The 13592-nt window shown below is 51.3% G+C and overlaps 5 protein-coding genes across 5 annotated transcripts; 3 read left to right on the plus strand and 2 right to left on the minus strand.

Annotated features, from left to right (window-relative positions):
- Window positions 1–131: 131 nt before the first annotated feature.
- Window positions 132–1714, minus strand: P168DRAFT_244936 (putative C4-dicarboxylate transporter/malic acid transport protein; the record flags this gene model as incomplete). Its single annotated transcript, XM_024833951.1, has 4 exons — window positions 132–480; window positions 535–945; window positions 1000–1315; window positions 1366–1714. The coding sequence occupies 4 exons, from the start codon at window positions 1712–1714 to the stop codon at window positions 132–134; spliced, it is 1425 nt and encodes a 474-aa protein (XP_024688512.1).
- Window positions 1715–3214: 1500 nt separating this feature from the next.
- P168DRAFT_244903 (SDR family oxidoreductase) lies at window positions 3215–4420 on the plus strand (the record flags this gene model as incomplete). The annotated part of the gene is made up of 6 exons (XM_024833950.1): window positions 3215–3258; window positions 3343–3567; window positions 3618–3625; window positions 3687–3838; window positions 3901–3995; window positions 4051–4420. The coding sequence occupies 6 exons, from the start codon at window positions 3215–3217 to the stop codon at window positions 4418–4420; spliced, it is 894 nt and encodes a 297-aa protein (XP_024688513.1).
- Window positions 4421–5072: 652 nt separating this feature from the next.
- On the plus strand, window positions 5073–7370 carry P168DRAFT_260940 (succinate--CoA ligase (GDP-forming) subunit beta). Its single transcript, XM_024834680.1, has 7 exons — window positions 5073–5314; window positions 5400–5483; window positions 5548–5620; window positions 5679–5778; window positions 5851–6443; window positions 6495–6787; window positions 6842–7370. The coding sequence occupies exons 1-7, from the start codon at window positions 5258–5260 to the stop codon at window positions 6974–6976; spliced, it is 1335 nt and encodes a 444-aa protein (XP_024688514.1). The 5' UTR covers window positions 5073–5257; the 3' UTR covers window positions 6977–7370.
- Window positions 7367–9252, minus strand: P168DRAFT_330738 (F-box domain protein; the record flags this gene model as incomplete). The annotated part of the gene is made up of 5 exons (XM_024841622.1): window positions 9043–9252; window positions 8804–8969; window positions 8362–8738; window positions 7451–8304; window positions 7367–7386 (listed from the first exon to the last, which is right to left on the minus strand). The coding sequence occupies exons 1-5, from the start codon at window positions 9120–9122 to the stop codon at window positions 7367–7369; spliced, it is 1497 nt and encodes a 498-aa protein (XP_024688515.1). The 5' UTR covers window positions 9123–9252.
- Window positions 9253–11329: 2077 nt separating this feature from the next.
- On the plus strand, window positions 11330–13395 carry P168DRAFT_300352 (heat shock factor family protein; the record flags this gene model as incomplete). The annotated part of the gene is made up of 6 exons (XM_024838417.1): window positions 11330–11694; window positions 11784–11882; window positions 11944–12011; window positions 12062–12405; window positions 12458–12527; window positions 12590–13395. The coding sequence occupies 6 exons, from the start codon at window positions 11330–11332 to the stop codon at window positions 13393–13395; spliced, it is 1752 nt and encodes a 583-aa protein (XP_024688516.1).
- Between the last annotated feature and the right edge of the window lie 197 nt (window positions 13396–13592).

A 13592-nucleotide genomic window follows, 5' to 3' on the forward strand; every position in this document is an offset into this window, starting at 1 on the left:
CTTCTGGGAGGCAAAAATTGCTTGAAATGGAGGGAAAATATCAAAATAATGGAAGGGCAAGTAGAGAATGTGTGAGAGAAAGAGTTTCGGATGTTTTTGACTTCAAACTTTAAATACCTATCCAGTTCAGGTCAAACAGGAGTCTGCCCACCTGCAGAGTCAGGCTTGATCTGGTTGATCTCGAAGCCACCCTCGTCCTTATCCTCACCTTTCTGGGGCCACAGAATCTGGCGCAACATAATGGCCCGAACCATCTTGTAGAAGACAAAAATGTACATGAATATGAGAGGGAAGATCATGGCACACCCAACAACCTGGATCGGTTGGCACGCGAAGGCATTGCCGATGGCAAAGGTGGCGGTGATTAAGGCAGTATTGGGGAAGACAAATGAGTACCAACCCATGGAGAATACCAACCGCCCGGGCCCTATCACGGACAGATGGGCAAAGCTTGCTATGAAAAAGAAGAAGATCGCTAGCCTGGATGGCGTCAGTGTCAATGCTCTAATGTTAGGTTTGGTAACGGTGACCTACCCCCATAGCCACAAGCACGCGAAGTTCGCAACCACCTTGATGACATTCGCAGCTATAGCTCCGTTGCCCATGAAATCCCCAGGGAAGCAACGTTCTGCATGGGCCGCCATGTTGACCACTCCCGCGACGGTGAAGGCACTGGGTCCAACAGAGACGAACATCCCTGGACGGACGTTCTCCCTGGGTAGCTTTTGCGACATCAATCGGTATATAAACGCCGAGTATACCATTAATGAGACCAAAAACCCAATACCCTGTATGGTAGCTCCGCCGATAATGATATCAAGTGAACGAGTAGGGTCGAGCTTAGCGCTCAAGATCCCAGCGTGTGGGCCGATGATAAGCATCGGATATGCCGGAAATATCCATATCGGAGTCATCTCAGCGATCGTAAATGTCTGGGTAGACCAACTACTCGTGATAAGTTACTAGATGTCGGCCGGGTCTGGAGATTGTCTTGCTTACAGGAGGAGATAAATTCCACCGGAGAAGATGACCGCAAGGGCAGCATCGATCCAAAACAGTATGCCCACGGCCTGTTCAAGCCAAGGGCCCGTGTGGCTTGGCCCATACTGGGAGATGTTGATCAGAATCGTTCCGAATGACACCACGGATGCCGGGACGAATAAGGATTCTGTCGGATGCAGAAAGGACGCTTTGAAGGTATAGGGGAAGCAATAAAATCGCGCGATGAGCAAGCCCCATATGATAATATAGAATACTATATTGAGCAGGAAGAAAATGATGCCTATCGTTTCCAATCCGGGGAATCTATAAGGAACTGCCATCGGGTCAGTGTGTCTCGCGTCTCTGTGGGCCTGTGCCGGTTACCATTGTATATAACGTTAGCGATACCCCCAGTAGCCATGGTCAACGTGAAATAGGCCCATGTGAAATGGCGAATCCGATTCTTCCAGCTGAGCTGATCGTCTACCCAGGCGTTTCCACTGTGGTGAGCGATCTTGGCATCTAGATCACTGCATCCCGATCTGCATGGAGAATGGCGTAGTGCCTGCAAGGCTGAAGAATGCGCCACACGCACCCTGGCACTCGTTGATTGGTGAAGGGAATTGCCGTGGCTTGTATCAGTGAGGTGTTCTTGGGAATCGCCGAAGGCAGGAGTACGATACCCCTCTCCGGGATACCTCAAGTGTCTGGGGCCTGAGCATTCGCGAGACATTGTCGATCCAGGAGGGATAGCGTGAACATGATTCGAGACTCGAGAACCAATCCACTGTGTTCGTCGAACCAGGCGTTATTCTTGCAGCCTTTTATATCGCTTTCACCAGCACTTCCTCCGCGCTTTCTCACTATGGATATCTTTGCCCTTGTCGAGATTTACTTGGAAAGCGACGTAAGAGAATGCAAGGGACATTCCAGGGGTAAAAGGGGGAATTCTCCGACTGGTCAACGCAGTATGATCTATACTCAATGTCAGGACGCTGATCGCCATTGGCTCAATTCCGCAGAAATGAGCTGCCTGTTCATGCATACGTCTTAAAATATGTTGCGCGGGGGGTACAATGACGACAACAGACAGGAAAACAAAAATAGCAGTCGACGCAATGAAATCATAAGAATGCTAGGTAGTTGAGTCTGAACTCACCTCTCAATCAAGACTGAAGCTAATCGCCGATTTCGACCTGTCAATCGTGTGGCCGGTACACCTCAGCGCTCCATCATGTCTCAAGGGATCATGATCTGGAGATGAACCAGAATATAATAAATACATTTCCCCGCCACCTCGACGACCAAAACGCGACCAACTCGGGTATCGGCACGACGCCGGGACCTCCAGGGAAGATGGGGGCCTGTTTTCGCGGTGGGGGAGCGGGAACAGAAGCCAAATCAATCATCAGCCGGGAATTGGCTGGTCAAGGTTTGACAGCACTTACCCGATGCATGATCGTGCATGAGATAATTGACAAAAAAGTACGTCTCCATTGATCGTCAGTATTCGAGTGGTGAGTACGGAGTACGGAGTACATATCCTACCTTTTAGGTATCCTCATTCCACCATGATTCTCTGGAATACCAACATGAATTAACATAGGTGAAATAGAATGTTTAAGATTGTACTTGGTTCTCAGTTGTTAATATTTGGCTCAACTACGAGATATCCGGTACCCCAGATATAAGCAGACAATCATGCTTATCAGTCGGTGCATGAGTATACCAGTTGATACTGAGTACCGACCCAATGAACCAGGACGGGCGCCTGCAGTCTGCATTCAGGTCGCATGAACTGATTGATATGTCTCTGGCTCGTGCTATATTGTCTTCTTTATTAGGAGCGACATGGATAGAATTACCGTTAATTTCCCGACAGACGCAAGTGAAAGTGGGGCTGACCTTCAATACTACACTGGTTGCGTCTGCCGTAGTGAGTCTCAAGCCACAATATCTTATCACGACTCCCGTCCACGGTCAGCGCTGAATATCCGAAAGAAGAATAGTCGGTTCCATTAAGCTGAGGTCCATCCAAGTGGGGACCGAGGTACATGGAGGTTACTAACCAGCACCATGCACACACTTTCTACCTACCTTGACTATATGACGTTCTTGTTCTGACATGCCAGAAGCAACCGCTTGAAATCAGATTCCTGGTGATTTAATTCAACTTCTTCATATTGATTAGCTTGCGCTTGACTCCGCGAGGTTCCAGCGAGAAAGTGGGGAAATGGCACTCTCAACCGATAACCGCAAGTCGGTTCTGATTACGGGGTAAGCTCTTGCTCACTTTTTAAGCTACCCACAGCATATTTCCGTCCGGATGAATATTTAACTTTGGCTTCAATATGCGATCAGATGCTCTCCAGGTGGTATAGGAAATTCGCTTGCGCGCGAGTTCCATCGACAGGGCTTGCGGGTGTTTGCTACTGCACGTGATGAAGTAGCGCTGGGAGACCTCGCCGCGCTGGGTATCGAGACGCTGAGTCTGGTCGTGGATGATGAGCTCAGTGTCCAGCTTTGTTTTGCAGAGACCGAGAGGAGACTGGGGACGAAGGGTCTGGACTATTTGGTGAACAATGCGTGAGTGGTCTCCAGACTGGATTCAAGATGCAATGCTAACTCAATTTCAGGGGACGAAGTATGTCGCTCTAGCATGATTCTCTTTCCGATCCAATGTTTCAACTGCTCATCAACTACAGACTATACCGTTCCTGCCATGGAAGTTGACCTGAACGAGGCACGCACAACTTTCGAAACGAACTTCTTCTCGGTCATCTTGATGTGCAAAACGTTTCTACCGCTTCTTATCAAGTCCAAGGGCACAATTGTGCAAGTCGGATCCATTGCTGGTGTCAGTATCTTTGGAACTTGCCCATTGCCCACGACACGATGCTGAGACCCATTCTGTTCTAGGTCATCCCGTATGTGTTTGGATCGGTATACAATGCCTCGAAAGCGGCACTGCACTCTTTCAGTGACACCCTGCGCGTGGAACTGGCTCCATTCGGGTAGGTCCTACTTCTATTTGACCACAATCGTGTCTACTCACGTCAAACCATCTAGCGTGAATGTCACGACGATTGTCACCGGAGGCGTGCAGTCTCGAATCGCTCGTACCAAGCGGACCCTCGCTCCTGGCTCACTATATGGTCCAATCGAAAGTGAATACGACCGTCGGGTGACGCACAGTCAAGACGGTGCCATGCCTCACGCAGCATATGCGCGGAGCGTTGTCGCGCAGATCTTATACGGAGCTGCTCCATGGCGCTGGCTGTGGCCGTGGGCGCAGGGCCGCAAGAACTGGATCTGGGAGGGCAACAAGAGCTGGCTGATTTGGTTCTTGGTTGGCGGGTGGGCATGGAACGGTCTGTTCCAGCGCATCTTTACAAAGATGTTCCAACTGTACCGGTTGCGCAACACCATTGGGAAATAGGACGAACGGAGTAGTAGGCCTTGAACCTGGTGGGATGTCACTTCCCTGCAAACGAGATCATTCTATACCACTCCTGTGCTTGGCTATCTAGCAAGACCTCGAGATGTACAGATACTCGGTAGTCGGTACAAAGTGGGTATTGAGTGGGTATGATTGTTTTATTGATACGCGGCATATATATGGGTAAATTTCACAACCTTAATTCGGTATGCGCCATAAAAACTTGTCGGTATCAGTCCGTTTAAACTATTTGCCGAGTTACTAGTAGTAGTACCCCATAGTAATGCAGAGTATGGTAAGAAAGGGGTTGAACATGGCTGTTCCATTACCTGAGCATTCAATTGAATATACAGATTCACAATTGTAGCTCTAGATATCATATCAAGACATCTTTCGTCAACAAATAGCTGGAGATACTCCGTACTGGTCAGTCTGGTACAGATCTGAATGGACCAAGCTTACCCGTGCGGTATCAAGATCGGGACGGTATCGGCTGAGTCATCCCGAGACAGCCAAACTGGCCTATCAGATGGTCTCCTCCCCCAGGCGGTCAGCACAAACACTGACCGGATCCCGACCAGCGCAACCGTGAAAAAAAGAGAGAAAGCTCAGGCTGTTCCCCTGTCTGGCTCTGGTGTCAACATCGGTGTGGACTGCCTTACCTTACCTAAACCTCACTTCCCACTTCACCCCCCTCTCTTCTCTCTTCCCCGGCTGCACGTCACTTCTCCCCTTCTTTTTGTCTTCGTGTTGTTGAAGAGTCTCAGTGTAGTCCGAACTCATCTTTATCTCTGATTTCGTTTTCTTCTATTTTTCCCTTCTTACCCCATATCCATCATGTTCAAGCTCGCCCGCAGCAGCAGGCCCATCGCGGCAGCTTTCAGAGCTGCGACGGTAAGATTCCATGGACTGCACTCGCTTCTGGCGCATTGTGTCGATTGAAATAGTTGCGGTGTACTGACATGCTTTGCACTTGCAGGGCCCTTCCATCCCGTCTCGCCTGGGTCAGCAGCAGCGAAACCTATCCATCCACGAATACCTGTCGGCAAACCTCCTCAAGTCGGTACGGCTAATCCCTTTGGCGCTGTATACGTTGTGGGTGTTCAAGTGACTAATGTGTTTGATAGTATGGCGTCGGTATGCCCAAGGGAGAGGTCGCTCGCTCCGGCGAGGAAGCTGAGGCCATTGCCAAGTCTATCGGTATATCTCCCCCTCCAATCACCTATAAGAACGGATGCTAAGAGATGGTGTTTTATAGGAAACGATGATATGGTGATCAAGGCCCAGGTTCTTGCTGGTGGTCGTGGCAAGGGTCACTTCGACAATGGCCTGAAGGGTGGTGTGCGCGTCATCTACTCGTGAGTTTGTTTTGGATCTTTCGCGCCAATCTGCGCTTCCAGCACTCGTGCTAATACGGACTACGTCTCCAGGCCTACCGAAGCCAAGATGTTCGCCGAGCAGATGATCGGCCACAAGCTCATCACCAAGCAGACCGGCGCGGCTGGCCGTCTGTGCAACTCCGTCTACATCTGCGAGCGCAAGTTCGCCCGCCGTGAATTCTACCTTGCCATCCTGATGGACCGTGCATCGCAATCCCCCGTCATCGTTGCCTCGTCGCAGGGCGGTATGGACATTGAGACGGTTGCCAAGGAGACCCCCGAGGCCATCATCACCACCCCCGTCGACATCAACGTCGGCGTCACCGACGAGATCACCACCAAGATCGCCACCGACCTCGGTTTCTCCGAGCAGTGTATCCCCGAGGCCAAGGATACCATCCAGAAGCTGTACAAGGTCTTCATGGAGCGTGATGCCACTCAGATCGAGATCAACCCTCTGTCGGAGACTTCGGACCACAAGGTCATGGCCATGGATGCCAAGCTCGGCTTTGACGAGAACGCCGAGTTCCGCCAGAAGGAGGTGTTCTCGTGGAGGGACGTGACCCAGGAGGATGCTGATGAGGTCAAGGCTGCCGAGCATGGCCTGAACTTCATCAAGCTGGACGGTGACATTGGATGCTTGGGTAAGACAAAATGAGGCCGGTGGTTCTGTCATATATGCTGACCAATTGCAGTCAACGGTGCCGGTCTGGCCATGGCCACCATGGATATCATCAAGCTCAACGGTGGTAGCCCCGCCAACTTCCTGGACGTCGGTGGCGGTGCCACCCCCGCGGCCATCAAGTCGGCTTTCGACCTCATCACCAGCGACCCCAAGGTCTCGGCGATCTTCGTCAACATCTTCGGCGGTATCGTCCGCTGCGACGCCATTGCCCAGGGTCTGATCCACGTTGTGCAGGAGATGGGTCTGAGCATTCCCATTGTCGCCCGTCTGCAGGGTACCAACATGGAGCAAGCCCAGAAGCTGGTATGATCCTAGCATTCTCGATGATGAAAGAATCCCGAAGCTAATAATGTATAGATCAACGAGTCCGGCCTGAAGATCTTCTCCATCGACGACCTCCAGAGCGCCGCCGAGAAGTCCGTCCAGTTCTCCAAGGTCGTCAAGATGGCCCGCGAGATCGACGTGGGTGTGGAGTTCACCCTTGGAATCTAGGCTTCGAGCTTTATTCTAGTGTTTCCTACCCAGCGATCCGTTACCGTGCCTCTTGCATTGAACTTTTTATACTGTTTTTTTTCTCTTCGCCAATACTGAGAGGGCCAACATGATGGTCGGGATGGAGTAGTTCGTGGGTCTAGCAGACCCCATAGATCCATGATACGAACAGTTCTGCTGTGCAGAGGAATAATTTGATGAAGAGTGGAGAGTACTGGGTGGAGAGCGTTGAGTTGAATCTGTACACTGTTGGATGTGTCAAGATAGCTGGAATTATTATAGAGCATTGATTCTGTATATTGTTTTGCCAGGTGATTCTTTCATTTATTTATTTCCTTTCTCTTCCAACTTCCAATGCAGGATGCCAGACAGGATAATAAAAGCATGTCATTATTCATCCAAGCGTACATCTATCAAGACATATGTACACTATATCCAAAAAAAAAAAAAAAAAAACCAAATCAAACCCCTCACCAACCCCAAAAGAGCCCCCCTCCCCAAACGACCAAACCTTCAACCCATTCCCATCCGCCAGCAGAACAGCCTCCTCATCCCCAAACAACTTCAAATCCCCCGCATAAGAATACACCCGCCCCGTCGCCTCCCTCGGCAGCCGCGAATCCATCGCCAGCGCCGGCCTATGAGGCACCATTGACCCCGGGTTCGAGATCCAGATCGTGGGCTTGCCGTTGTCGTTCTTGAGGTAGTAGAGGAGGCCCGCGGCGGGGGACGCCATACTGAAGGGGACGAAGGGGGAGTGTTCTGCTTGGAAGGCGTGGATGGTGTGGGTGTCTGGTTGGGGGTGGTAGGATATGACGAGGAGGGTGCGGGAGGATGAGGCCGTCACGTTGTGGTCGAGGAGGGGCGGTTGTCGGCGGATGGAGAGGATGCCGAGGCGGTTGTTGAGTCGGAATTGGGCGAGGCTATCGGGGCTGATGCTGTATGAGGAGTTTGGGGTGGCGGTTGGGGGCATTATGTTGAGGGGGAGGGTGGAGGTGGTGGTAGAGGGGGGTGAGGTATTGTTTAGTGTGTGGCGTGTGATGCGCAGCTGAGCTGGCGGGTACTCGAGGTTTGGGTCGAGGTTGGTGACGATGAGTGTGTTTTTGGCGGGGTTGATGTCCATGGAGACTAGGTTTGAGCCGATTTCGACGGTCTGGCAGGTAAGTGATGCTACGTTCCAGACCATGGCGACGTCGCTGGAGCGGGGGGATGTCTCTGACGGTCCGAGGATGATGTAGTCCCCGCGGGCGGCGTGAATGCGCCAGTGGCAGGAGGGTAGGCGGATGGACGCGGTGTTGTGGGTGTTCAGGGACCAGGCATGGCAGTGTCTGTGGTTTGTCAGTGGGACTGATCTATACAGATGAAAATAGAGGAAGTTAACATACCCCCGAATTGTGATAGCAGCGATGAAAGATTCAGAGAGGCGTAGGTTGACGAACGCCTCGCGGTTCTCCGTGCAAAAGGACTGGGCCGTGTTGGACCGGAGACTGTAGACGTCGACGGACTCGCCGGCCAGCCATGCATATCTTCCATGCGCGTAGTCGAGACATGGGTGGTCGGGGGCATCGGGGAAGGGGGGCTCCGGGAGCTGGGATTTGGAACAAGGCTGCCCGCGCTCTAGACGGATTCGATGTTTGGAAAAGCGGACGAAGTCTGCTTGGGGCTGGGCTGTTTGGGAGCTGCTGCTCTGTCCGGTGTACTTCTGGATGAGAATGCGTCGGACCATGCTGAATGTCAAGATTGACATCCATTTTTTGGAAACCTGTTTGGTGATCGTTAGCTCGTGGACATGATTCGGAGGTTATCATGTAGATAGGGAGGGTCTACCCTCTGGAGAACATGGAGGTCCGATAAATCCAGATATTTGGCAATCTGGACGGCAATCTCGGTGGGTACACTCCCTAGGATGTCTTTCTGGAAGGTCACCGTGCCCACCCGTTCCTGTACGTCACGCCATTCGTGAGAGGATAACCGGTCGAGAAGACCACGATATCTGTCAGTGTCAGTACTTGATGGTCGAACAGGACCACAGGGGGGTGGTTGCTAGGTAGAGCCTATACACATACGCTGCGCGTCGAGCTGGAATCGTCTGCAGCGAGTCAAACTGACTGAGGAGGTGTAGGACTTGAGAGTCCATATCTGCCATTCAACGTGGGTACTATGATCTATGTATGGTGCTAGTTCATGGTCAACTGGGTTTGACGTAGATGTAGTTGTTGGATATATTCATGCACTTGGATAGGATGTTTATAGGAGTGGAGTCAGTCAGTACGAAGGGTATCAGACGGCATAAAGGTGAAGGGATTGAGTGATATACAACGCAAGTTATATGGGATGTGGAGAGACTATGAGGTGCGTGGTCTTAACCTAACAGCGTGATGCCAAGACTGTCTCTGTTCTTTTTTTCTTGTATTCGAAGATTGGGTTGTTTCATCAGCCATATTTATCTTCTTGTATATTTATCAACACCTCATACTAACAAAGACCTATCGGGATAAAATCATCTTTGGGCGTTTGACCAAGGTAGGTTCGTCTATAGGTCTCAAATATTGACTGTAATCGCCAGATATACAGCATGAAAAAGCATGAAGATAGCTGGTCGTCCAGCATCAACAGGCGTATTGGAAGCAAACCCATATTCCCCCGGAGAATATTATCCTACTCCAACTTTACTCGCTGCTGGGCGTGGTTTCGCGGGGTTGGGTAAAGCGTCTAAACTCATGTCAAAATCGTGTTGAGTGAAAGCCATGCATTAGAATTACCTTTCTGCGACCTCTTTTTTCCTAGTCCCTGAGCTACGATCGTATTCGTGGACTTCCACGAACCCAGTCTGGCAACATGTGTCTTGCGGTGGGCTTACCTTAACGAAAATGACCATACGTCTTCTTCCCTGTGATCCCTCGAGGAGGAGATCAGCGTCTCCTTTCAATTGTCCATGTTTCCGAGTGACCGGGTCCAAAGCACGCTGGGCCATATGTCCTCCATTAGTCCATGCTAATCTGACAGAGAGCCTGTAGACGACATACCTTTAGACAAGCGGCCACTGAAGCCCTTCAAGGCGTACCCTCATCCCAACTCGCCAATTGTTGCACCAATCAAGCTGTTATTGTCCGTGTTAGAATTTACATGCAATATATGGGTCAAATATAAACCTACTGGGACTTGGTTGCTCCAATAGCGAGGCAATATCTGTACAATCTAGTCTCATTGGACTCGATCACAAGTATTGGCTGCAAGGTCGTGATGATTCTTGCGACGCATGGTGTGTAATGGACACGAGGTATCAAAGGTACAAGTCACAGGAAAGAGGCAGAGTAAGACCATGAAATGTTGAACAGCTAGAGATTATGATATAAAGAAGAAGAAGAAGAAGAAGAAGAAGAAGAAGAAGAAGAAAAGCAATGTTCTTGATACAGCTCGGTCCATGATCATACACCAGCTGATTTGATATAGTAGTGAATATACCAGTGATATCTCTATACTTCCACTGACTAGGCATGATAGTCAGTAATCACTGTACGCTGTGAATACAAGGAGTTACTTGGCAGTATGTACCTTAGTATACTATCGTATTTGACTATATATTATTTATTATTGTTCTGATATGAATAATATATATATCTCTAGTATATAGGTAGTAGATCACTAGAGATATATATTCTACATATGGTGTAATTAGTTTCGGCTGTTCCCGGATTGAAAAGATTAAACTTTACAAGAACAGACTCAACACCAGAAATCGAGATCAGATAATGGATTAGAATTGAAGAGTCTGGATTAACTGTGATGAGTAGGAGTGAATTTGTCAGGGGATAAAAGGGGGAATTCAATAATACAAAATAAGAAATAAAAGAGACCCGCGAATCCAAGACCAGTAAAAACCAAGGATAATAAACTAGAAGAATCAGAAGAACCTGAATAAAAGAAGAATACATGAATAGAATAGAATGAGATCTGCTTCTTGGCTTCGACTCCGTGACTTTCATTCATTCATCCTTTTCCCACGCGTCTTCCTCCACGAGCTGTCTTTTTCCTCATCTCCATCTACTCCCTCTCTCTCCTTTAATTGCTCCCCTCCTTTCTTATTCATCCTCTTTCTTCCTCCTCCACTCTTCCGCCTCGGTTTTGCCACTCTCGTGATCCCATCGAGATCAACAATAACAAGATCATCAATAACCAGGTCACTACAACAGGGATACCCAACAATCCATCCAGTCAACTCAATCCAGACAGACCGGGACAGAAAAAGAGATAGAGAGAAAGAGAGAGAAAGAGAGAAATCTCCTCTCCAGCTGCGGCCGCTGGCCGTTCTCCCCTCTCCCCTCCCCCCCCCTGGTCTCTTCTCCGCGCGACATGAGTAGTCTCGCCGACTTCCCCTCCAGAGATCCCGTCTTTTCTGGTCCGTCCCATGCGCCGGGCAACACACGCAAACTCCCTGTCCTGAATTCCTCCGTGCCTGCGACGTCCTCTCCGTTGATGCGTGACCCCATGGACTCCACTCCTTCAGCTTCTGCCGCCGCGACTTCGGCCGCTCCGCCTCCCGTTCACTCCTCCTCCGACCCTGATCGACCGGGCGCAACCACCACCACCTCCGCCAATGGCTCTGCCGACCTCGCGACCATGAACAACCATGCGCCGTCCAATCAGGCCATCGGGGCCGCCGCTGCTGCACAGCAGCCCAAAGTCGTGCAGACGGCTTTTATCCATAAACTTTACAAGTCCGTGCTCTTTCCCGCTCTTTCCCCCCTGGTCCAGATCTTGGGAGCTCTCTCTCCCGCCCAGTGGCCGTTACTGACCCATCCAAAAGTATGCTAGAAGATCACACAATCCAACATTTGATCTCGTGGTCCAACACGAACGACAGCTTCGTCATGTCTCCCACCTCCGAATTCTCCAAAGTCCTCGCGTACGATGGCCCGCCCCCCTGGACCACTTCCAATCGAGAATATCACTAACGCTATACCTAGCCAATACTTCAAACACACCAATATCTCCTCCTTTGTCAGGCAGTTGAACATGTACGGTTTCCACAAAGGTACGTCGGCCCGGAGACTTACCCCGTATGCCGGCTCCTGACGAACGCAGTGAGCGACGTGTTTCATACTGGGTCCCCGGACTCTGCATTGTGGGAATTCAAGCATGGGAATGGCAACTTCAAGCGCGGCGACCTCATCGGTTTACGCGAAATCAAACGACGCGCATCCCGCCATGCTCTGATCCATCGCGACTCGTTCCCGGGCCATAAGGCGGCCGCGTCGCAGCCTGGTACGCCCGCCGAACCGGTCCCCGATGCCACCGAGGTGCGGTTGATGAACCTCGAGCATTCCCTCTACGACATGCACAATCGCCTCAATCGCTCCGAGGAGGGGAACGTGACCTTGAACAACAGATGTCAAGCCATGGCAGAGAGCTTGACCAGGTGCTATCACGTAAGTTGACGCGGACGCCTGAGTCCTTCGTTCGGCCGATTGATGTTGGTAGTGGACCCATTCGATTTCGCGATTTCTTCAGGGCATAATCCCCGATCGAGAGAGCCTTCTTTATCGGGATGGTGAGCACCCCCCCATCCCCTTCTTTTTCGGTTTTTCCCCCGGCTATATCTAACACCGTCAGTATCTACCATGCAAGCGGAATTGGAAAAGCATCTTGATGCCGTACGAGCCCTCGAAAATATCCCCGACCCCTATTTGTCCGTTCGACCGCCCTTCATCGCCAACGTGACCGAACCCGGTCCTCCGCTCTCCCCCCGCCAGATGCCCCAAGAGGAGTCTCGGAGACCGTCGATGATGATGGACGGAGTGCGACCCAGCGTGTTTCGAGCCCCGGTTCCGCCGCACCTCGCCGTGTCTCCTCGTCGTTATGGCTCCATTGGCGCGCCGAACGCGTCACCCAACTACAGTCGACCGCAGGTGCCCCCGCCCCCTCCGCAACAACCTATCCCCCATCCCTTGTCATCGGTACCAGCCGCGAGCGGCCCCAACCTCACCCGCCGACATACCTCGGCCGATATCCGTCAACACGGCTGGCCGCCACCGGGGATATCCCCGTTCCCCACCGCTCACCACCACGGACCTCCCACCGCTCCGTGGCCCCCGTCGCCGCACCGCACGCCCACATCGAGTGAGCAGCAAGTTCGTGACGTGCTGGCTCAGTACGAGATGGGGGCGCCCCGCCGGTTCCAGGAGTCCCGCCATGCCACCCCCCCGCTGAACCCCGACCAACCCGCGCCCCCTCCTCACATGGAGAACGGGTGGCCGTTAGGGCCGCGGTTTCCCCGACATGATTCATCTCTGCCGGCAACTCGACGGTCGAGCATGGCTAGCAACGTCCACTCCCTCCTAAATCCAGCCGATACCGCCGAACGGCCGGATGAAGACCAACATGCAATGGACGACCGGAAACGAAAGCGACTAGAATAGGAGTATTGTTGCTTTCCAAATGTCTTCAATTCTTATCTTGATTTCTCGGTTGCAGCGTTCTGATGGTCAAAGGACCGACGTTCGCGCAGCACCGACTACTTTCTTTTTCTTTCTTTTCTTCAACTTTATCTTTCTCCCTTCCTTACTCTTTTCTTTTCTCTTCTTGTTTCTCTCTTCTCTCTTTCTTTTTAACCTTC

Source organism: Aspergillus campestris, assembly GCF_002847485.1.
Source record: "Aspergillus campestris IBT 28561 chromosome Unknown P168scaffold_17, whole genome shotgun sequence".
Lineage (NCBI taxonomy): Eukaryota > Fungi > Ascomycota > Eurotiomycetes > Eurotiales > Aspergillaceae > Aspergillus > Aspergillus campestris.

Excerpts from the sequence above, each read along its gene's own strand:
- P168DRAFT_260940 (XM_024834680.1), top strand. The coding sequence starts at position 5,258 with ATGTTCAAGCTCGCCCGCAGCAGCAGGCCCATCGCGGCAGCTTTCAGA. Across the intron at positions 5,621-5,678 it reads GGCCATTGCCAAGTCTATCG|GAAACGATGATATGGTGATC; the intron begins GTATATCTCCCC and ends GGTGTTTTATAG. Across the intron at positions 5,779-5,850 it reads GGTGTGCGCGTCATCTACTC|GCCTACCGAAGCCAAGATGT; the intron begins GTGAGTTTGTTT and ends CTACGTCTCCAG.